Genomic DNA, 24275 nt, shown 5'->3' with positions numbered 1-24275 from the left:
CCCAAAATGGGGTCTGCCTCAGAAGCTATCCTCTAGGGACCTTGGGGATGTCTACCGACCCGCACCTAGGTGACCCATTGCTGGCACTGACTGGAAGGGATTTGTGACCCTGGTCAGGCCGGCTTTTCTGCTTCCCTAATGCTGTCTCAGGTCCCACACGATTGGATTGGAGAGGAAGTTGTGTTACACTCACAGATGGTCCTAAGATGGTATGGAGAGTCCTCTAGGGACCTTGGGGGTGTCTGCCGACTCTGCACCCAAGGTGACCTAGAGCTTGAAGTCATTGTTTTTAATAGCTCTATTGTGTAAATGGAGTGAAATGACACCATAATCAAGGCAACTTTTATAAAGGACAGTGTTTAATTGGAGCTGGCTTACTGCTTCCAAGATTTAGTCCATTGTGATCATGGTGGAAGCGTGGCAACATTCTGGCAGACTTGGTACTCTAGAAATCAAGAGTTTCCAGCAGTCTTAAGGTAGAAAGAAGGAGACTGTCTTCTGCAGGTAGCCAGGATGATGTTGTCTTCTACACTAATCAGAGCTGACATGTAGAAGGCTTCAAAGTTCACCTATGCAGTGACATGCTTCATCCAACAAGGTCTCCAATAAGGGCACAACTCCAAATAGCACCACTCCCTATTGCTAAGAATTCAAACCATCTCACTATGTTTATCCTGATTTTATTATCCATCACAGTGTTGTGTTAGATATTAGCCCTGTATTATTACTATTTAGTAGTAGTAGTAGTAATAGTAGTAGTAATTGCCTTATTTTATTTGTTTACTTTACATCCCAATTGCAGCCTCTCCTCCCTTTCCTCCTTTCAGTCCTCTCATTACATCCCCTCCACTGTCCACTCCACTTCACTTACCTTTCTCCTCAGTAAAGGGGAGGCCTCTCATTGATATCAGTCCACTTTGGCATATCAAGTTGCAGTAAAACTAGGTAAAGTTTCTCCTACTGAGGCTGGACAAGCCAGCCCAATTATGGGAAAGAATTCCAAGAACAGGAAGCAGAGTCAAAGACAGTTTCTACTCCAGCTGGTAGGGTTCCCACATGAAGATTCTGCTGCATATCTGAATGTTTCAGTTTAAATAATTGGTGGGTTTTATTTGGTATTTATTATGGGTTGACAAAAAATAGCTTTGTACATAAAGCACCTATGAAACAGATAGATATACTTCCCAAGCGTGTAATCAAGTGGTTCTTTAAACCTTTCTAAAATTTTAAGCTTCATATAGTGGTGATCCCAACAAAAATATTCAGTTTTTACTTCACAACTATGATTTTGCTGCTGTTATGAATCATTTTGTAAATAACTGATATGCAACCCCAAAGGGGTTACAGCCCACAGATTGAGAGGCACTTTATTCCAACACTTTGGAGGCAGGGGCAGACAGATACACTAAGATACAAACAAGCCTGGACTACATATTGTATTCCAGGCCACCCTGGGCTTTAGAGTACACATTTCTCAAATAACAAGATACAGAAACTTTTTTTATTCCCTCAGCATTAGCAACAGAGAATTGAATAACAAGTAGTTCTGCTGAATGCACATTTGAAGATAATACACAGTACATGATATCACTTCTTTTATAAGCTATATATGATTTCATATTCTAATTCCTTTCAGATTACTGTGATAAAATCCAATGAATTATTTGATTTATCAAAGAAAGCCTTTAATTTGATTTACAGTGTCAGTGGGTTAGAGTGCATGCAGAACAGATGGAACAGCTGAGAGCTCTCCTTTTGGACCACAAATACAATTGAAAAAAACTGGCAATTTTAGGTATAAGTATGTAATAACTCAAATCTTAGTGCAGTGGCAGATCATTTCCAACAACATCAGTTCTCTTCTACCTTACCAAACATATCTCCAATCTGTGGACCAAGAATACAAACATACCAGGTTAGGGAGTCACTTTCATTCAAACCACCATATACATTAATCTAATTTTCCTAAATCATGAGGAAACTAGAAATTTCCAAGATACTAGGTTGAGCCATTGATGCCAACATATAAATATTGAGGACCTCGAGGGAGTAATACTATACACCACATCTTAAGATTTAAAGGTTTTGAAGCATCTGCAGGAGATATCTTGGATCCCGGACTCCATCAAGACTACTCTGCACATGTGAGAGTGTGGACTACAGAAGCTAACAGCTTCTGGGACAGGTCCTGTTTCAGGGCTTCATCTTCTGCCAGGAGGCAAGTCTGAACACAACTTGTCTGTGCACCTTCACTGAAAGAAGAGAGCCTGCCTGCAGAGAGCGCTGTGACCACTGAAACTCAGGAGAGAGCTAGTTTCCCAGCCAATAGAAAATAACAGAATAACAAGAGGAACAATCTCTCACCAGAGACAACTATAACAACTGACTCCAGAGTTTACCAGATGGCGAAAGGCAGACATAAGAATCTTACTAACAAAATCCAAGACCGCTCACCATCATCAGAACCCAGTACTCCCACCTCAGCTAGTCCAGGGCACCCCAACACACCCAAAAACAAAGACCCGGATTTAATGGCATATCTCATGATGATGGTAGAAGATATCAAGAAGGTCTTTAATAACTCACTTAAAGAAATACAGCAGAACACAGCTAAAGAGTTACAAGTCCTGATAGAAAAACAGGAAAACACATCCAAACAGATGATGGAAATGAACAAAACCATACTAGGCCTAAAAAGGGACGTAGACACAATAAGGAAACCCCAAAGTAAGGCAACACTGGAGATAGGAACTCTAGGAAAGAAATCTGGAAACATAGATGCGAGCATCAGCAACATAGTACAAGAGATGGAAGAGAGAATCTCAGGTGCCAAAGAGTCCATAGAGAACATCGGCACAACAATCAAAGAAAATACAAAATTCCAAAAGATCCTAACTCAAAACATCCAGGAAATCCAGGACACAATAAGAAGACCAATCCTACAGATAATTGGAGTAGATGAGAATGAAGATTTTCAACTTAAAGGGCCAACAAATATCTTTAACAAAGTTATAGAAGAAAACTTCCTAAACCTAAAGAAAGAGATGCCCATGAACATACAAGAAGCCTACATGACTCCAAATAGACTGGACCAGAAAAGAAATTCCTCCCGACACATAATAATCAGAATAACAAATGCACTAAATAAAAAGAGAATATTAAAAGCAGTCAGGGAAAAAGGTCAAGTAAGATATAAAGGCAGGCCTATCAGAATTACACCAGATATTTCACCAGTGACTATGAAAGACAGAAGATCCTGGACAGATGTTATACAGACACTAAGAAAACACAAATGCCAGCCCAGGCTACTATGCCCAGCCAAACTTTCAATTACCATACAAGGAGAAACCAAAGTATTCAAAGACCAAACCAAATTCACTTTGCACAAACCCAGCCCTTCAAAGGATAATAACAGGAAAAAAAATACAAGGACGGAAACCATGCCTTAGAAAAAACAAGAAAGCAATCCTTCAACTAACCTAAAAGAAGACAGCCACAAGAACAGAATGCCAACTTTAACAAAAAAAAAAAAATAGTAGGAAGCAAAAATTACTTTTCCTTAATATCTCTTAATATCAATGGACTCAATTCCCCAATAAAAAAACATAGACTAACAGACTGGCTACACAAACAGGACCCAACATTTTTCTGCTTACATGAAACCCATCTCAGGGAAAATACAGACACTACCTCAGAATAAAAGGCTGAAAAACAATTTCCCTAGCAAATGGTCTGAAGAAACAAGCGGGAGTAGCCATTCTAATGTCCAATAAAATTGACTTCCAACCCAAAGTCCTCAAAAAAAGACAAGGAGGGACACTGCATGCTCATCAAAGGTAAAATCTTCCAAGAGGAACTCTCAATTCTGAATATCTATGCTCCAAATACAAGGGCAGCCACATTCATTAAAGAAATTTTAGTAAAGCTCAAAGCACACATTGCACTTCACACAATAATAGTGGGAGACTTCAACACACCGATTTCATCAATGGACAGATCATGAAAACAGAAACTAAACAGGAATGCAGTGAAACTAAAATAAGTTATGAAACAAATGGATCTACCACATATCTACAGAACATTTTATCCTTAAAAAAAAAGATATACCTTCTTCTCAGCACCTCATGAGACCTTCTCCAAAAATGACCACATAATTGGTCACAAAACAATCCTCAACAGATACAAAAATATTGAAATTGTCCCATGCATCCTATCAAATCACCATGAATTAAGGCTGATTTTCAATAACAAGATAAATAATAGAAAGCCAACATTAAAGTTGAAACTGAACAAAACTCTTCTCAATGATACCTTGGTCAAGGAAGGAGTAAAGAAAGAAATTAAGTACATTTTAGAGTTTACTGAAAATGAATCCACAACATACCCAAACTTATGGGACACAATTCAAGCATTTCTAAAAGAAAAAGTCATAGCTCTGAGTGCTTCCAAAAAGAAACTAGAGAGAGGACACACTAGCAGCTTGAAAACACACCTAAAAGCTCTAGAACCAAAGGAAGCAAATTCACCCAAGAGGAGTAGAAGGCAGGAAATGATCACACTCAGGGGTGAAATCAACCAAATGGAAACAAGAACTATTGAAAGAATCAACCAAAGAAGGAGCTGGTTCTTTGAGAAAATCAACAAGATAGATAAAACCTTAGCCAGACTCACTAGAGGGCACAGGGACATCATCCTAATTTAAAAAATCAGAAACAAAAAAGGGAGAGATAACAACAGAACCTAAAGAAATCTAAAACACCATCAGATCCTTCTACAAAAGGCTATACTCAACAAAACTGGAGAACCTGGATGAAATGGACAAGTTTCTAGATAGATACCAGGTACCAAAGTTAAATCAAGATCAGTTTAATGATATAAACAGTCCTATATCCCCTAAAGAAATAGAAGCAGTCATTAATAGACTCCCAACCAAAAAAAAAAAAAAAAAAAAAAGCCCAGGACCAGATGGGTTTAGTGAAGAGTTCTATCAGACCTTCAAAGAAGATCTAAACCCAGTTCTTCACAAACTATTCCACAAAATAGAATCAGGAGGTATTCTACCCAACTCATTCTATGAAGCCACAATTACTCTGATACCTAAACCACAGAAAGACCCAACAAATATACAGAACTTCAGACCAATTTCTCTTATGAATATCAATGCAAAAATCTTCAATAAAGTTCTCGCTATCAGAATCCAAGAACACATCAAAATAATCATCCATCCTGACCAAGTAGATTTCATCCCAGGGATGCAGGGATGGTTCAATATATGGAAATCCACCAATGTAATCCGGTATATAACCAAACTCAAAGACAAAAACCACATGATCATCTCGTTAAATGCTGAGAAAGCACTTGACAAAATCCAACACCCATTCATGATAAAATTCTTGGAAAGATCAGGAATTCAAGGCCCGTACATAAACATGATAAAAGCAATCTACAGCAAACCAGTAGCCAACATCAAAGTAAATGGTGAAAATCTGGAAGCAATCCCACTAAAATCAGAGACTAGGCAAGGCTGCCCACTTTCTCCCTAGCTATTCAACATTGTACTTGAAATCCTAGCCAGAGCAATTCGACAAGGGAAGTAGATCAAGGAAATACAAATTGGAAAGGAAGAAGTCAAAATATCACTTTTTGCACATGATATGATAGTATATATATATGTGATCCTAAAAATGCCACTAGAGAACTCCTAAGCTTGATAAAGAGCTTCAATGAAGTAGCTGGATATAAAATTCACTCAAACAAGTCAATGTCCTTTGTCTACACAAAAGATGAACAGGCTGAGAAAGAAATTAGGGAAACCACACCCTTCTCAATAGTCACAAATAATATAAAATACATTGGTCACCTTCCTTGCAAGAGGAGAGCTTGCCTGCAGGGAGTACTCTGACCACTGAAACTAAGGAGAGATCTAGTCTCCCACGTCTGCTGATAGAGGCTAACATAATCACCTGAGGAACAAGCTCTAACCAGAGACAACAATTAAAACTAGCTCCAAGATTACCAGAAGGTGAAAGGCAAACGTAAGAATCCTACTAACAGAAATCAAACTGCTCAACATCATCAGAATGCAGCACTCCCACCCCACCTGGTCCCGGGCAACCCAACACAATCTAAAAGCTAGACTCGGATTTAAAAGCATATCTCATGATGATGGTAGAGGACATCAAGATGGACTTTAATAACTCACTTAAAGAAATGCAGGAGAACACAGTTAAACAGGTAGAAGTCCTTAAAGAGGAAACACAAAAATCCCTTAAAGAATTACAGGAAAACACGACCAAACAGGTGATGGAATTGAATAAAACCATCCAAGACCTAAAAAGGGAAGTAGACACAATAAAGAACACCCAAAGTGAGGCAACAATGGAGATGGAAACCCTAGGAAAGAAATCTGGAAACATAGATGCAAGCATCAGCAACAGAATTCAAGAGATGGAAGAGAGAATCTCAGGTACAGAAAATTCCATAGAGAACATCAGCACAAAAATCAAAGAAAATAAAAAACGCAAATGGATCCTAACTCAAAACATCCAGGATATACAGAACACAATGAGAAGACCAAACCTACAGATAATAGGGGTTGATGAGAATGAAGATTTTCAAATTAAAGGGCCAGCAAATATCTTCAACAAAATTATAGAAGAAAACATCCCAAACCTAAAGAATGACATGCCCATGTACATACAAGAAGCCTACATAACTCCAAATAGACTGGACCAGAAATGAAATAACTCCCGACACATTATAATCAGAACAACAAATGCACTAAATAAAGAGAGAATATTAAAAGCAGTAAGGGAAAATGGTCAAGTAACATAAAAGGCAAGCCTATCAGAATTACACAAGATTTTTCACCATAGACTATGAAAGCCAGAAGATCCTAGACAGATGTTATACACACACTAAGAGAACACAAATGCCAACCCAGGCTACTATACCTGGCCAAACTCTTAATTACCATAGATGGAGAAACCAAAGTATTCCACGACAAAACCAAATTTACCCATTATCTTTCCATGAATCCAGCCCTTCAAAGAATAATAACAGAAAAAAACAATACAAGGATGGAAATCAAGCCCTAGAAAAAGCAAGAAAGTAATCCCTCAACAAACCAAAAAGAAGACAGCCACAAGAACAGAATGCCAACTCTAACAACAAAAATAAAAGGAAGCAACAATTACTTTTCCTTAATATCTCTTAATGTCAATGGACTCAATTCCCCAATAAAAAGACATAGACTAACAGATTGGCTACACAAATAGGATCCAGCATTCTGCTACTTACAGGAAATCCATCTCAGGGAAAAAGACAAACACTACCTCAGAGTGAAAGGCTGGAAAACAATTGTCCATGCAAATGGTCTCAAGAAACAAGCTGGAATAGCATTCTAATATTGAATAAAATCGACTTCCAACACAAACTTATCAAAAAAGACAAGGAGGGACACTCATACTCATCAAAGGTAAAATAATCCAAGAGGAACTCTCAATTCTGAATATCTATGCTCCAAATACAAGGGCAGCCACATTCATTAAAGACACTTTAGTAAAGCTCAAAGCACACATTGCACCTCACACAATAATAGTGGGAGACTTCAACACACCACTTTCATCAATGGACAGATCGTGGAAATAGAAACTAAACAGGGATACAGTGAAACTAACAAAAGTAATGAAACAAATGGACTTAACAGTTATCTACAGAACATTTTATCCTAAAACAAAAGGATATACCTTCTTCTCAGCACCTCACGGGACCTTTTCCAAAATTGACCATATAATTGGTCACAAAACAGGCCTCAACAGATACAAAAATATTCAAATTGTCCCGTGCATCCTGTCAGACCACCATGGATTAACGCTGATCTTCAATAACAACATAAATAATGGAACTCCAACATTCACGTGGAAACTGAACAACACTCTTCTCAATGATACCTTGGTCAAGGAAGGAATAAAGAAAGAAATTAAAGACTTTTTAGAGTTTAATAAATAAGAAGCCACAACATACACAAACCTATGGGACAAAATGAAAGCATTTCTAAGAGGGAAACTCATAGCTCTGAGTGCCTCCAATAAGAAACTGGAGAGAGCACACACTAGCAGCTTGATAACACATCTAAAAGCTCTAGAAAAAAAGGAAGAATATTCACCCAAAAGGAGTAGACGGAAGGAAATAATCAAACTCAGGGGTTAAATCATCAAAGTGGAAACAAGAAGAACTATTCAAAGAATTAACCAAACGAGGAGTTGGTTCTTTGAGAAAATCAACAAGAGAGATAAACCCTTAGCTAGACTCACTAGAGGGCACAGGGACAACATCCTAATTAACAAAATCAGAAATGAAAAGGGAGACATAATAGATTCTGAAGAAATCCAAAAGACCATGAGATCCTTCTACAAAAGGCTATACTCAACAAAATTGGAAAACGTGGACGAAATGGACAAATTTCTTGACAGATACCAGGTAGCAAAGTTAAATCAGGATCAAGTTAACGATCTAAACAGTCCTATATCCCCTAAAGAAATAGAAGCAGCCATTAATAGTCTCGCAGCCAAAAAAAAAAAAAAAAAAAAAAAAAAAAAGCCCAGGACCAGATGGGTTTAGTGCAGAGTTCTACCAGACCTTCAAAGAAGATCTAATTCCAGTTCTGCACAAACTATTCCACAAAATAGAAGTAGAAGGAACTCTACCCAACTCATTCTATGAAGACACAATTACTCTGATTCCTAAACCACAGAAAGATCAAACAAAATAGAGAACTTCAGACCAATTTCCCTTATGAATATCAACGCAAAATACTCAATAAAATTCTCACTAAATGAGTCCAAGAACACATTAAAGCAATCATCCATCCGGACCAAGTAGGTTTTATTCCAGGGATGCAGGAACGGTTTAATATACAGAAATCCATCAACGTAATCCATTGTATAAGCAAACTCAAAGGCAAAAACCACATGATAATCTCGTTAGATGCTGAAAAAGTATTCGAAAAGATCCAACACCCATGCATGATAAAAGTCTTGGAAAGATCAGGAATACAAGGCCCATACCTAAACATGATAAAAGCAATCTACAGCAAACCAGTAGCCCACATCAAAGTAAATGGTGAGAAGCTGAAAGCAATCCCACTAAAATCAGGGACTAGACAAGGGTGACCAGTGTTTCCCTACCTCTTCAACATAGTACTTGAACTCCTATCCAGAGCAATTTGAAAACAAAAGGAGATCAAGGAGATACAAATTGGAAAAGATGAAGTCAAAATATCACTTTTGCAGATGATATGATAGTATATATAAGTTGCCCTAAAAATTCCACCAGAGAACTCCTAAACCTGATGAACAGCTTCGGTGAAGTAGCTGGATATAAAATTAACTCATACAAGTCAATGGTCTTTCTCTACACAAAGAATAAAGAGGCTGAGAAAGAAATTAGGGCAACAACTCCCTTCTAAATAGTCACAAATAATAAAAAAAATATCTTGGCGTGTATTTAACTATGAAAGTGAATAATCTGTATGATAAGAACTTCAAGTCTCTGAAGAAAGAAATTAAAGAATCTCTGAGAAGATGGAAAGATCTCCAATGCTCATGGATTGGCAGGATCAACATTGTAAAAATGGCTTTCTTGCCAAAAGCAATCTACAGATTCAATGCAATCCCCATTAAAATTCCATCTCAATTCTTCAACGAATTAAAAAGAGCAATCTGCAAATTCATCTGAAATAACAAAAAACCTACGATAGCAAAAACTCTTCACAAGGATAAAAGAACCTCTGGTGGAATCAGCATGCCTAACCTAAAGCTTTACTACAGAGCAATTGTGATAAAAATGCATGGTACTGGTATAGTGACAGACAAGTAGAAAAATGGAATAGAATTGAAGACCCAAAAATGAACCCACACACCTATGGTCACTTGATCTTCGACAAGGGAGCTAAAACCATCGAGTGGAAGAAAGACAGCTTTTCAACAAATAGTGCTGGCACAACTGGTTGTTAACATTTAGAAGAATGCGAATCTATCCATTCCTATCTCCTTGTACTAAGGTCAAATCTAAGTGGATCAAGGAACTTCACATAAAACCAGAGACACTGAAACTTATAGAGGATTAAGTGGGGAAAAGCCTCGAAGATAAGGGCACAGAGGAAAAATTCCTGAATAGAACAGCAATGGCTTGTGCTATATGATCGAGAATTGAGAAATGGGACCTCATGAAACTACAAACTTCTACAAGGCAAAAGACACCGTCAATAAGACAAAAAGGCTACCAACAGATTGGGAAAGGAACTTTACCTGTCCTAAATCAGTTAGGGGACTATTATCCAATATATATATAAAGAAATCAAGAGGGTGGACTCCAGAAAATCAAATAACCGCATTAAAAATGGGGCTCAGATCTAAACAAAGAATTCTCACCAGAGAAATAGCAAATGGCTGAGAAACACCTGAAAAAAAGTTCAACATCCTTAATCATCAGAGAAATGGAAATCAAAACAACCCTGAAATTCCATTTCACACCAGTCAGAATGGCTAAGATCAAAAATTCAGGTGATAGCAGATGCTGGTGAGGATGTGGAGAAAGAGGAATACTCCTCCATCGTTGGTGGGATTGCAAGTTTGAACAACCACTCTGGAAATCAGTCTGGCGGTTCCTCAGAAAATTGGACATAGTACTACCGGAGGATCCCGCAATACCTCTCCTGGGCATAAATCCAGAAGATGTCCCAACTGGTAAAAGGACACATGCTCCACTATGTTCATAGCAGCCTTATTGAAAATAGCCAGAAGCTGGAAAGAACCCAGGTGCCCCTCAACAGAGGAATAGATACAAAAAATGTGGTACATTTACACAATGGAGTACTACTCAGGTATTAAAAAGAATGAATTTATGAAATATTTAGGCAAATGGTTGGACCTCACATCATCCTGAGTGAGGTAACACAATCACAAAATAACTCAAATGATATGTATTCACTGATAAGAGGATATTAGCCCAGAAACTTAGTATACCAAGATATAAGATACAATTTGCAAAACACTTGAAACTGAAGAAGAATGAAGACCAAAGTGTGGACACATTGCCCCGTCTTAGAATTGGAAAAAATCACCCATAGAAGGAGTTACAGAGACAAAGTTTGGGCTGAGACAAAAGGATGGACCATCTAGAGACTGCCATATCCAGGGATCCATCACATAGTTAGCCTCCAAACGACGACACCATTGCATACACTAGCAAGCGTTTGCTGAAAGGATTGTAATATAGCTGTCTCTTTTGAGACTATGCCGAGGCCTAACAAACACAAAAGTGGATGCTCACAGTCAGCTATTGGATGGATCACAGTGCCCCCAATGGAGGAGCTAGAGAAAATATCCAAGGAGCTAAAGAGATCTGCAACCCTGTAGTTGCAACAACATTATGAACTAACCAGTACCCCGGAGCTCTTGACTCTAGCTGCATATGTATCAAAAGATGGCCTAGTTGGCCATCACTGGAAAGAGAGGCCTATTGGACACGCAAACTTTTTATGCCCCAGTACAGGGGAATGCCAGGGCCAAAAAAAATGGGAATGGGTGTGTAGGGAATTCGGGGGGAGTGTATGGGGGACTTTTGGGATAGCGTTGGAAATTTAATTGAGGAAAATACTTAATAAAAATAAAATAAAATAAAATATAATAAAATACATTGGTGTAACTCTAACTAAGGAAGTGAAAGATCTGTATGATAAGAACTTCAAGTCTCTGAAGACAGAAATTAAAGAAGATGTCAGAAGATGGAATGATCTCCCATGCTCATGGATGGGCAGGATCAATATAATAAAAATAGCTATCTTGCCAAAAGCAATCTTCAGATTCAATGCAATCCCCATCAAAATTCCAACTCAATTATTCAAAGAATTAGAAACGGTAATCTGCAAATTCATCTGGAATAACAAAAAACCTAGGATTGCAAAAACTCTTCTCAAGGATAAAAGAACCTCTGGTGGAATCACCATGCCTGACCTAAAGCTTTACTACAGAGCAATTGTGATAAATATTGTATGGTACTGGTATAGCAATAGAAAAGTAGACCCATGAAATAGAACTGAAGACTCAGAAATGAACCCACACACCTATGGTCACTTTGTCTTTGACAAAGGAGCAAAAACCATCCATTGAAAAAAGGACAGCCTTTTCAACAAATGGTGCTGGCACAACTGGCGGTTATCATGTAGAAGCATGTGAATTGATCCATTCCTATCTCCTTTTACTAAGGTCAAATCTAAGTGGATTAAGGAACTCCAAATAAAACCATAGACCCTGAAATTTATAGAGGAGAAAGTGGGGAAAAGCCTTGAAGATATGGGCACAGGGGAAAAATTCCTGAATAGCAGAACAATGACTCATTCTGTAAGATCTAGAATTGACAAATGGGACCTCATAAAATTGCAAAGCTTCTGCAAGGCAAAAGACACCATTAATAAGACAAAAAGGCTACCAACAGAATGGGAAAGTATCTTTACCTTTCTTAAATCAGATAGGGGACTAATATCCAATATACACAAAGAACTCAAGAAGGTGGACTCCAGAAAATCAAATAACCCCATTTAAAAATGGGGCTCAGAGCTAAACAAAGAATTCTCACCTGAAGAATACAAAATGGCAGAGAAGCACCTGAAAAAATATTCAACATCCTTAATCATCAGGGAAATGCAAAGCGAAACAAACCTGAGGTTCAATCTCACACCAGTCAGAATGGCTAATATCAAAAATTCAGTTGACAGCAGATGCTGGCGAGGATGTAGAGAAAGAGGAAAACTCCTCCATTGTTGGTGGGATTGCAAGCTTGTGCAACCACTCTGGAAATCAGTCTGGTGGTTCCTTAGAAAATTGGACATAGTACTACCAGAGGATCCAGCAATACCTCTCCTGGGCATATATCCAGAAGATGTCCCAACCAGTAAGAAGGACACATGCTCCACTATGTTCATAGCAGCCTTATTTATAATAGCCAGAAGCTGGAAAGAACCCAGATGCCCCTCAACAGATGAATGGATACAGAAAATGTGGTACATTTAAACAATGGAGTACTACTCAGCTATTAAAAAGAATGAATTTATGAAATTCCCAGGCAAATGGATGGACCTGGAGGGCATCATCCTGAGTGTGGTAACACAATCACAAAGGAACTCATACAATATGTACTCACTGATAAGTGGCTATTAGCCCAAAACTTAGGATACCCAAGATATAAGATACAATTTGCTAAACGCATGAAACGCAAGAAGAGTGAAGACCAAAGTGTGGACACTGAGCCCCTTCTTAAAATTGGGAACAAAACACCCATGGAAGGAGTTACAGAGACAAAGTTTGGAGCTGTGACAAAAGGATGGACCATCTAGAGACTGCCATTTCCAGGGAACCATCCCATAATCAGCCTCCAAACAAAGACACCATTGTATACACCAGCAAGGTTTTGCTGGAAGGACCCAGATAAAGCAGTCTCTTGTGAGAATATGGCGGGGCCTAACATACACAGAAGTGTATGCTCACAGTCAGCTATTGGATGAATCACAGAGCCCCCAATGGAGGAGCTAGAGAAAGTACCTATGGAACTGGGGTGATTTGCTACCCTATAGGTGGAACAACAATATGTAACCGAGTACCCCCCAGAGATCGTATCTCTAGCTGTGTATGTATCAGAAGATGGCCTAGTAAGCCATCAGTGGAAATAGAGGCCTATTGGACTTGCAAACTTCATCTGCCTCAGTACAGGCGAACACCAGTGTCAAGAAGTGGGATTGGGTGGGGAAGCAGATGGGGGATTTAGGATAGCTTTGGAAATGTAAACAAAATAAATACCTAATTAAAATAAAAGAAGCACCTAAAGAAATGTTCAACATCCTCAGTCATCAAGGAAATGCAAATCAAAATGATCTTGTGATTCTACCTCATAAGAGACAGAATGGCTAAGGTCAAAAATTCAGGTGACAGCAGGCACTGGTGAGCATGTGCCGAATGAGGAACACTTCTCCAATTCTCTAAGATTGTAAGCAGGTACAACCACTCTGGAAATCATTCTAATGGTTCCTCAGAGAACTGGAAATAGTCCTACTTGAGGACCCTGCCATAGCACTCCTGGGCATATAACCAAAAGATGCTCCTACATATAACAAGGACACATCCTATACATATAACAAGGACACATCCTCCACTATGTTCATAGCAGCCTTATTTATAATAGCCAGAAGCTGGAAACAAACAAGATGTCCCTCAAAAGAGGGATAGCTACAGAAAATGTGGTACATTTACATAGTGAGGTACTACAGAACTTCTAAAAACAATGACTTCATGAAATTCACAGGCAAATGGATGGAACTAGAAAATGTCATCCTGAATGAGGTAACACAGTCACAAAAGAACACACACAGTATATACTCACTGATAAGTGGATATTAGGTAAAAAGATTGGAATACCCATGATACCACTTACAGACCATGTAAAGCTCAAGAAGTAGGAAGACCAAGTGTGGATTCTTTAGTCCTATTTAGTAGTGGGAGCAAAATAATCACAGGAGGTACAAAGTGAAAAGGGTTTGGGAGAAAGAGACAAGGGGAGAAGAAAAAAAGGGGCAGGATCAAGTGTGAGGGGAGATGGGGGAGATATATGAAGGGTCAATGAATTAAAGAGAGTTGTGTAGCAATGGGAGATGGGAAACTGGGGGTAGCCAACAGAAAGTCCCTGATGATAGAGAAGCAAAAGGCTCTCAAGACAAAACTGTGATGACATTAGCTGAAATGCCCAACCAAGGGGAGAGATCAGTAGAGACCAAATCCAGAGGTTAGGAATGACCACCAGTTGAGGGTTGGATCCACCCCCACCCCTTCTCAAAATTTAGCCCAGAATTTCTTCTGACTAAAGGAAATGGAGGGAAAAAGAGTAGAGCAGAAACTGAAGGGAAGGCCATCCAGAAACTGTCTGACCTTGGGATCCATTCCATATGCAGTCAACAATCCCAGTCACTATTGCTGATGTCAAGAAGTGCTTGCTCACAGGAAACTGTTATGGATGTCTCCTGAAAGACACAATAAGATCCTGACAGATACAGTTGCAAATGTTTGCAGACAACCATTGGATGAGTACAGGAACCCCAGTGGGTGAGTTAAAGAAATACCAAAGAAGCTGAAGGGGTTTGCAACTCCATAGGAAGAGCAATGATATCAACCAACTAGACACCCCAGAACTCCCAGGAACTAAAACACCAACCAAAGAATACACATGGAGAGACCCATGGCTCCAGCTGCATATATAACGGGGGGGGGGGGCTTATCCGGCATCAATGGGAGAGGAGGAACTAAGTTCCCTGAAGGCTTGGTGCCATTGCTTAAGAAAAACAGAGCAGTAAGGTGGGAGTGGGTGCATCGGTGGGCATACACCCTCATAAAATCAGAAGGGAGGGAATTGTGCTGTGGGTGTTTGAATGGGAAAGTTGGAATGAGGATAACATTTGAAATGCAAAGAAATAAAATAAGCAATAATTATTAATAAAGCATGCATATACATAGAAATAAAATAAGTGAATAGATCTAAAAGTAAAAAACTGAAGAAAGTGGGAAATTATTTGCCTAAAAGGGCATAAAGGAATTGGGAAGGCATAAAGGAATAAAGGAAATACAAAGACTATGGTCAGAAAATTTAAAGAAAAATATCATTCTTGATTTGCAAATTGAGCATGACACAGAATGTCTTGAAGGGAGAGAAAGGTGGATTGAACTGAGGAATATGACAGCGGCAAGATGGGCAACAGACATGGCCCATGCAGGTGCAGATACCAGCAAAGTACATGCTACATTTGTGTCAATGTGCCACAATAAATCACTCAATAATGTATGGTAATTTACAGGAAATAATAATTATTAAACAAAAAGAATTTAACAAAATTGAACTACTGAAAATTTCATTTGCACACTTGAAAAACAAATTTCCTCTGTATTCTTATGAAAGACTGCTACATTATCATTCCCCTAGATAAAAAGTCTCTGCACTCTGAATTTATCACAGATTCAGCAGTCATACACAGAAAAACCAGTGACTTTTACATAATGCAGAAATATACAATGCAAAACACTAAACTTGTTTGTGTCACTCAGACATAAAATGGAGCATATTATCACCCAAACTGATGAACTGCCTATATAAACTCTGCTTGTTTCCAATCCAAATCCAATGTAACAGGTTCATGAGTGTACAATATTCAGTAAACTCTCATATTGTCACTGTTGACTCTAGACTGCAACCAAATATACATGGGTAGAGAGAATGTAAAAGAATGTATAGGAAAAGTTTACACATTGAAACACAGTGCTCTTTAACAATCACTATTTATTTCTAAGATATTTAATAGATATTTGTAAATAAGTTTCCTTAATACCCACTACCTCAATGTAAAATGACAAAAAACAATGTAGTAAAACAAATATAATGTAGAATAGATGGGTCAACCTAGGATATTAAGTAGAAAAAAATTGAGCAAGTTGGAGGGAGATAATGGTTTGGAACTCAAATATTAACATGAGTTTTTCATTACTAACTATTTTTTGGAAAGTGGAGTGACTTTTTATTTTATTGGAAATAAAGAACAAAGCATGGCATATTTTCTGGGTCTTGTTGAGCCTTTAAAACTCAATCTTTACCGTGTAAATTAACGGTGGATATGTGAAGAGTGTGTGACTTCAGATAGAGCTGGATTACATATACTTGAGATTTGATCTGCTTATAGATTTTCAAGATAATGGAAGCACAGGTCTTGTTTAGATATTCTAACTATCACTTCTGTAACATAGTCCACACTGTACATGGTCTGTGGATCTCAGTGACTGTAAACATGAGTCTGCCTCTGCATGACTTGGACTGTGTAATAAAGAGTACCATGTGTCCTCAGTAGCTCCAGTTTTGCTATTACTGGATGTCTCACTGTGAATAATGTGATACAATCCACTGACATCATTTCTAACTGTGTTCACATAATCAGATTGTTGAAACTTTCCGAGGACTAAATTTGAACACAGGGGCTTCCTTCCACAGATTCACAAACATGAATGATATCATGGAGACTGAGAATGAATTATCCTCCTAAGTATTTACCTACATGTGTTTATTACATGGGCTGTGGACACCAGTTGCAGAGCCCCAGGGAAGAAAGTATTTAAGTTTCTTCCAGGGCTCAGGAGAAACCTGAAAATAAAATGAGTCATGAATATGCAATAAACCTCACCTTTGCACAAAGAAATAAATGCAAGCAGAAATTTGATGTGCTGATATGCATGGCTCATCACAATCCGCACTGCCCAGATTTAACACAGGAAAAATATGTTCACTTTGATGGGGGTCTTCTTCTTCCTTAATATTCCACTTTTCATGGCCAATTTTATTGATCCCAGGTGCTTTTGGAGAATAAATTTGAATGAAATTCAGGATGAATATTTGGGATTAACTTGTTATTTCATCCTGGCAGCAGTTCAGAAACCTATTGAGAAAGAATATTTCAACAAAACTCTGAATTTCCTGTAAGTAAATTTGAGTTTCAAATTGAAATGACAACTTCAGTACTTCTTGAGTGCTCCGAGGATATTAGTCAAATTCTTTAGTCTTCTGTCCTGTTGCTAAGTCTGAACACCAAGAACCAACCTTAATTCCTTTACAGATTCAATCCTATTTTCTCCTTTTAATGAATCCAATGGAGGTTTTGATTTTCTTTCAGGTTTCTTCTAATTTAAAGGTTGGAAGCTTTGGAATAAAGGAATATCTACATTGATCTTTAACATAAAGCCTGCCTTCTGACACTTTATATTGCACTCTAGACAGTGATGGCTTATTGACATTGATCCTGTAATATTGCATTATGTTTTATCCCAAGTACATGTAAATAAATGGTCATAAATTCTGCTGACAGTCCTTCCATAAGTGTGTTGCTCCTAGAGCATATGCTGGTTCCAGTAATATTCATGGCACATATAGTTGTCAAAAACTTTACATACATACAAACTTACTGTCTCAAATTCATTGCATGTGGTCACTTATTGATTTCTAAAGCTTCATCAGATTTAGAAAGAGATTTTTACATTGAGAAATTCCTATTTCATATGAATACCTGGATGGAATTTTTTGTATGTATATGAGCAAGAATATGTACCTCATTGGGGGTCAAAACAGCAAAGTGTTTTAAAAGATAAAATCTAAAAGCACTGTGGCTTCATGCTTCACACTGTTCATGCAAAATTACTGGCTTTTATTTTTTATAAAGTTCAGCTCAGTACTCTCTCTTTAGAATAAACCATACTTGGAACATATATAATCCAGTGATATGATTACATTCTTTGAATAGTCAGAGTGTCAATAACAGTGGTTACTGCTTATGTCCCTTGTCACTGGCATGGGTGACAGTTGTATTGTGAGAGAGTTGGAACATTTGAGAGCAGTAATACCGGGAGCTTTCTATTAGGTTTTTTTTTTTTTTTTGTCATTAAGAGAAATATATTCTCTATTTTCATGTCTAAGTTGGCTATTTTCTGACCCTTTTAAAACATTTAAATCTTGTGAAACTTCTTTCAATAATTTTAGTAAATATTAGTACACATGTTCTCAATGTTGTATCAATACCCTTTTTTTTGTGGATTGCTAATCATTGCTTTAATACACAGCCCTTTAGACTACTAGGCTACACAGATAGCTTAAGTAACTGATGTTTCCTAAAGTTTATTTGTAGGAAGTAGTGTGAGAATTGTACAATGTCTACTCTCAAATTCCTTTTCTATATTAGTAAAATTTTAATTAAGATTTTTTTATGTGTGTGGTAATAAAGAATATTCAAAAATGACCCATTTTATTGGTTATAGAATGAAAACACAATAGTTGTATAATTTTTAGTGAAAACCTAATTCAATTTACTTCATTTCAAGCATTAAATATGTAGGTGCATATTTAGTGTTTATTCATAAGATTATATGAAATGACAAGGATGAAATAGGAAATATTTTTCTCTACATAAACATAAACAATCTCAATATGGTATTATTTCATTCCCATTGCCTAGTGGCCCACTTTTTTTTTTTTTACAAAAAAAATGAACATATTCTATAAATTTACACCAAAATCTCTTCATGTTATAAGCATATAATACTGGCATATACAAATATCACTGCAAATTCCTAATTTTCCTAGTTCTCAATAGGATGCTAGTATTGTTTTACTGTACCTGGAAAGGTTGTCAAAGATATTTCCTATAAATTAATTTATACAGAATGAAATACTCAGAGTGAATATATCAATTATTTTGTAAATAAAAAGTAGTAGGAAGATACATTGGTGGTGGGACAAGCCCTTAATCTCTGCACTAAATACCTTGCACTACTACATACCTGTGCATTTGAACTGAGGGTAGTCTACAGCATGGTATCTTATAAAGCATTTAGATGTATTGCAATCTTATAACCTAAATAATCCTTGCTCAAATATATACAACCTTAATCATTGACATGTATAAATTACCAAATTCATATTTGATTTTTGATTTTATTTAAAAATAAATCTTTCTAAATATTTTCTTTCCATTAAGATTGAAAAATAACAAGATGAGTATAGATATGAGGGGACATGTCAAGAATATTGACCACTAATTATAAGTGATTGTAAGTACAGGAATCAAGTGTTGCTGGAGAAAGACCATTAGGCATTGATAAATCATGTTTTTACTTCCTTAACAAATTCAGTTAATTTCACAAGAAAATGTGAACTCAGTGGCTCAAATAACAAGTTTTTTATATTGCTCAATAATTTCAAAATGAAGACATGATCAAAATTACTGTTTTGTCAATATCTGTGGTTTTCTCTTTACCTTCTGATCAAGCGCTCAAAAACAAAAATGGAAATTATCTCTGTGGATAAGGTCAATACCATCTCTTATTTATGGGACCAACAACATCATGAACTTTTAAAGTGCTTTCTATATTCTAGGTTCTTCTGTCAATCCAATCTCACAACAAAGTCATTTGTTCCAGTCTTTAGATGTCAGATGCAGAAATTTCCAGTATAGCATAGAACTTCCATTGAGTACTAATATTCATGTATAATCATCTGTCCATAATAAACACTGTACTCTTTTACAGAAAAACAACTAAAAACCACAAATATGCTTTGGCATTGGTCTTTTCAATGGATGAAATCAACAGGAATCCTGATCTTTTACCAAATATGTCTTTGATCATAAGATACACTTTGGGCCGTTGTGATGGGAAAACTGTAATACCTACACCATATTTATTTCATAAAAAAACAAAAAGTCCTATCCCTAATTATTTCTGTAATGAAGAGACTATGTGTTCCTTTCTGCTTACAGGAACCCATTGGGAGGTATCTTTAAGTTTCTGGAAGTACCTGGACAGCTTTTTATCTCCACGTGTGAGTTATCATCGTCCAGGAATTCTTAACATCATGTCTCTTTGGGGGACTTTGATAGCTATTAAGAAAGTTAATGGATGTGGTTGGACTTATGCTTATGTCAATCTAGGAAGTTCCAGGATACTTACTATTCAGAAATATGATAGGCTTTCAACTAGGGACTACCACCAGAAGTTGACAGATACTTTCATGGAGGAATAGAGAAGGCAATGTAGAATTAATTCGGGCATGGTGGAAGAAAAAATCTTACAGCCTTGACTGACTGTCAGTCAGAGTGTTTCATTATTTATACCAAGCTCAGCAAGCAGAGATTTGTTTGTGCTGTTCCAAGATATAGAGCTTAATATTTCTGTCCCCAGATAGGTGTGATCTTCATCTTGGTCACAATTTTACATTATCATTGGTAAACTGAAATAACAGCATTATTATTTACAAACATGGTAAATAATAATGTGATATAAATTTTGTCATCAGAGATAAACTGTGATGGAACAGAAATGAATTTTATCAACATTTCTCTATAACCCAGCTTTTAAATATCTGGAGTTTTTTTTTTTTTTTTTGCAAAGGCTTGAAATACCATTCTTAGCCTGGCTACTCATGACATTTTAGCAACGAGAAAGGATGAAAAACTCCAATCCAGTATGTGGAGTTCGACATTTGACTACCTGTGAGTGTATAACTATTTAGAGTTAGAATTTAAATTGGCATTAGATCTCTGGCAAAGAATTCAGGCCCATCGTGTTATAGATATAGTAAGTCCTTTTCTTCAATAATATAATATTTCTATATCTCTGTGAAATTTATTGCTATGTCTTATATAGTTGTTTTTTTTTTTATTTTCTGTTGTTTCCATGCCATAGCATACAAGATTAGAACTTCACAAGTGAACTTCTCTAAGAAATAGGGGTTATGTGGACCTGATACATAATCCTTTCATATTTTTCTACACTATTATTTATCCATCATTATAAGACACTTTGGATATAGGAGATAACTTCATCCAAACTAACTTTATTTCTGTATATTTTCGTCAAGAGGTACAACTTATAGTCTGATTTAATTTGCCCTATAATTACCTGGGTATGAGTTTTTTCTACTCTGATTTGCTGCTAACACTTTTAGGCTGCCAAATCTTGTTTAAATTTTTACACTTTCTTTGATCCTATTATCTGTCTCATGAAGAGGCACAGAGGCAGACATTGCCAGAATATTTCAGAACCTTAGTCTAAATAGGAGATCTCTCTCATTTTTATGTGAGTCAAAACTCTAGTGTACAATATTACCTTCAAGTAGGGCAATATAAGAATATCTCTTCAAAATGCTAAATCAGTATTATGTACAGGACTCTCCTGTTCAATCGTAGAAGGAATGCTAGATTATAGCATAAACACCTTCTTTAAAAAAGTAATAATCAAATATCCCCATATTGTAAAAGGATCAAAATCCCTTCAAACATTGAAAACATGGATATCAAGATTAAAACTGAAAGACAGAAAGGCAGATATTATAACATGCAAATATATTTTGTTACTTCTTGTCAAACAGCTATGCTTGCTGTTCCCACTAGAAGTGGATGTGCCAGGCTTCCAATGTTTGCACGTTTGAATTAGAGATAAAACTTCACAGGTAATCAACAGTTTGCAGGTAAATATGGTTACAGGTTGAACTACACCTCATGCTGCTCTCTGTGTTGTAGATCCTTCAGCTTACCTATGGACCTTTCCATTCTATCTTCAGTGATGATGAACAATATCCCTATCTCTATCAGATGGCCCCAAAGGACACATCTCTAGCATTGGCAATCGTCTCCTTCATACATTACTTCAACTGGAATTGGATTGGCCTTGTCATCCCAGATGATGATCAAGGAAACCAATTTTTTTTAGAGTTGAAAAAACAGTGTGAAAACAAGGAAATTTGCTTTGCCTTTGTGAAAATGATCTCTGTTGATGACATTTCATTAGAAGAAAAAACTGAAATGTACTACAAACAAATTGTGATGTCATCCTCAAATGTTATCATCATTTATGAGGAAACAATCAATTTCATTGATTTGATCTTCAGAATGTGGGAACCTCCAGTTTTACAGAGAATATGGATCACCACAAAACAATGGAATTTCCCTACCAGTAAGAGAGACATAACGCATGACACATTCTATGGATCACTTACTTTTCTACCCCACCATGGTGGGATTTCTGGCTTTAAAAATTTTGTGCAGACTTGGTTCCATCTCAGAAGCAAAGATTTATATCTAGTAATGCCAGAGTGGAAATACTTTAAATATGAATCCTCAGCATCTAAGTGTAAAATACTGAAGAGCAAATCATCCAATGCCTCATTTGATTGGCTAATGGAACAGAAGTTTGACATGGCCTTTAGTGAGAGTAGTCATAACATATACAATGCTGTGTATGCCGTAGCCCATGCACTCCATGAGATGAATTTGCAGCAGGTTGATAACCAGGCAATAGACAATGGGAAAGGAGCCAGTTCTCACTGCTTGAAGGTAAAGTTTCTTCTATTGGACAAGGTTTAGTGTTTTCAACTGCAGAGCTCTTTAGAGTCTCTCAGATGCCCAGACTTAAAGAAATATGAAATATTTTCCAAAATAATAGGTTTCTGAATGTTTTTCCTTAAAGAAAGGCAGTCTAGAGATTTTTATGAATGTGAATGGAAAAAGAATTCATAGACTAGAAATGAAAATGGGTGGTTTTATACAGAGCATGTGAATATCCATTAGCATACCCCTTCCAATATTGGATATAAACTGTCCTTACTCATTAATTTTCTCCGTGATGAGAAGATGATTATTTATCTATATTTTTCAGTCATATGGAAATCATGTTAAGGAGTGGTCTCCAGTGATTCTGCCAAAGCTATAGGCTCTGGAGAACATTCTGGGTTTTCTGAGAGTAACTAAACAAGAAATAGTGTTGGTATTTAGTTCTGTCTGTAGAAAAATGTTTATATGTGTGAATGTATGTTTCTCACTGTGTATATGTATATTTTCTACTCTTTCTTTGTATCTGTGTTTATATTTGTGTTACTTTCAACATACATGTTTTTCTCTATATGAAAGTGGAAGTGAGCAACAATTTTTTCTATGTGTGAATTACTTTTTATAAGTGTTTGTTCATATATGTGCATATGTTTCTTTGTGGTTTTGTCAGAGTAGGTTTCTTTGTGTACATTGTATGTATTTTGGGAGTGTTTATAAGTACTTATACAAATTTGTACCTGCTTTACTCTGTATGAGTCTGGTATTTATTTGTACTTGGCATGGACTTTGCCTGCCTTTTGGTATTGAGGTTGAGTATAAATTTCTCTGTGTGTCAATATCATTCATGGCTGATACTTATATATATATGCCTCTCCCAGTGTTTTGATGTCAGTGTGTGTGTGTGTGTGTGTGTGTGTGTGTGTGGTTGTATTGTGCCGGTGTATTCTTTTTTGTGAGTTCATGTCTGTGGTGTTTTTTTGAGTGAATATGTTTGTATTTTATGGTCCTGAATATTTACACATATTTCTCAACATGTATGTATATTTGTTTGTAAATAAATATATAACTGTATTATATGTGTGACTTAGAAAAGATGTGAGCCTCTCTCAGTGTTAATGTGTGTGTGTGTGTATGTGTGTTGCATACCTGTGTTTGGTTATGTTTTTTTCTGTGTTTGGTATTCTTCACTGAGAGAATTGAAATTCTTGTAATATTATGATAATTTTATTTATCCAATTGATTTGTTGTGATTTCTCTCTTTCTGTCTTTCTTTCTTTAAACATAGTTGCCTTTGCTATAAAATCAGAATGCATTTTAT

General features: G+C 36.8%; 1 protein-coding gene across 1 annotated transcript in view; it reads left to right on the top strand.

Moving 5' to 3' along the window:
- The first annotated feature begins 17364 nt into the window (after nt 1–17364).
- The window catches only part of Vmn2r35 (vomeronasal 2, receptor 35), a 33717-nt gene continuing 26806 nt past the window's right edge, over nt 17365–24275 (top strand). Inside the window, exons 1-3 of the mRNA NM_001105067.1 lie at nt 17365–17561; nt 20160–20451; nt 22151–22963. Of these exons, the coding sequence (NP_001098537.1) occupies nt 17365–17561; nt 20160–20451; nt 22151–22963 (1302 nt within the window). The remainder of the gene's footprint in view (nt 17562–20159; nt 20452–22150; nt 22964–24275) is intronic.

The sequence above is a fragment of the Mus musculus genome, chromosome 7 (genome assembly GCF_000001635.26).
Source record: "Mus musculus strain C57BL/6J chromosome 7, GRCm38.p6 C57BL/6J".
Taxonomy (NCBI): Eukaryota; Metazoa; Chordata; class Mammalia; order Rodentia; family Muridae; genus Mus; species Mus musculus.
The sequence above is the reverse complement of the archived record's forward strand: the minus strand, read 5'-3'. Positions and strand labels throughout refer to the sequence as shown.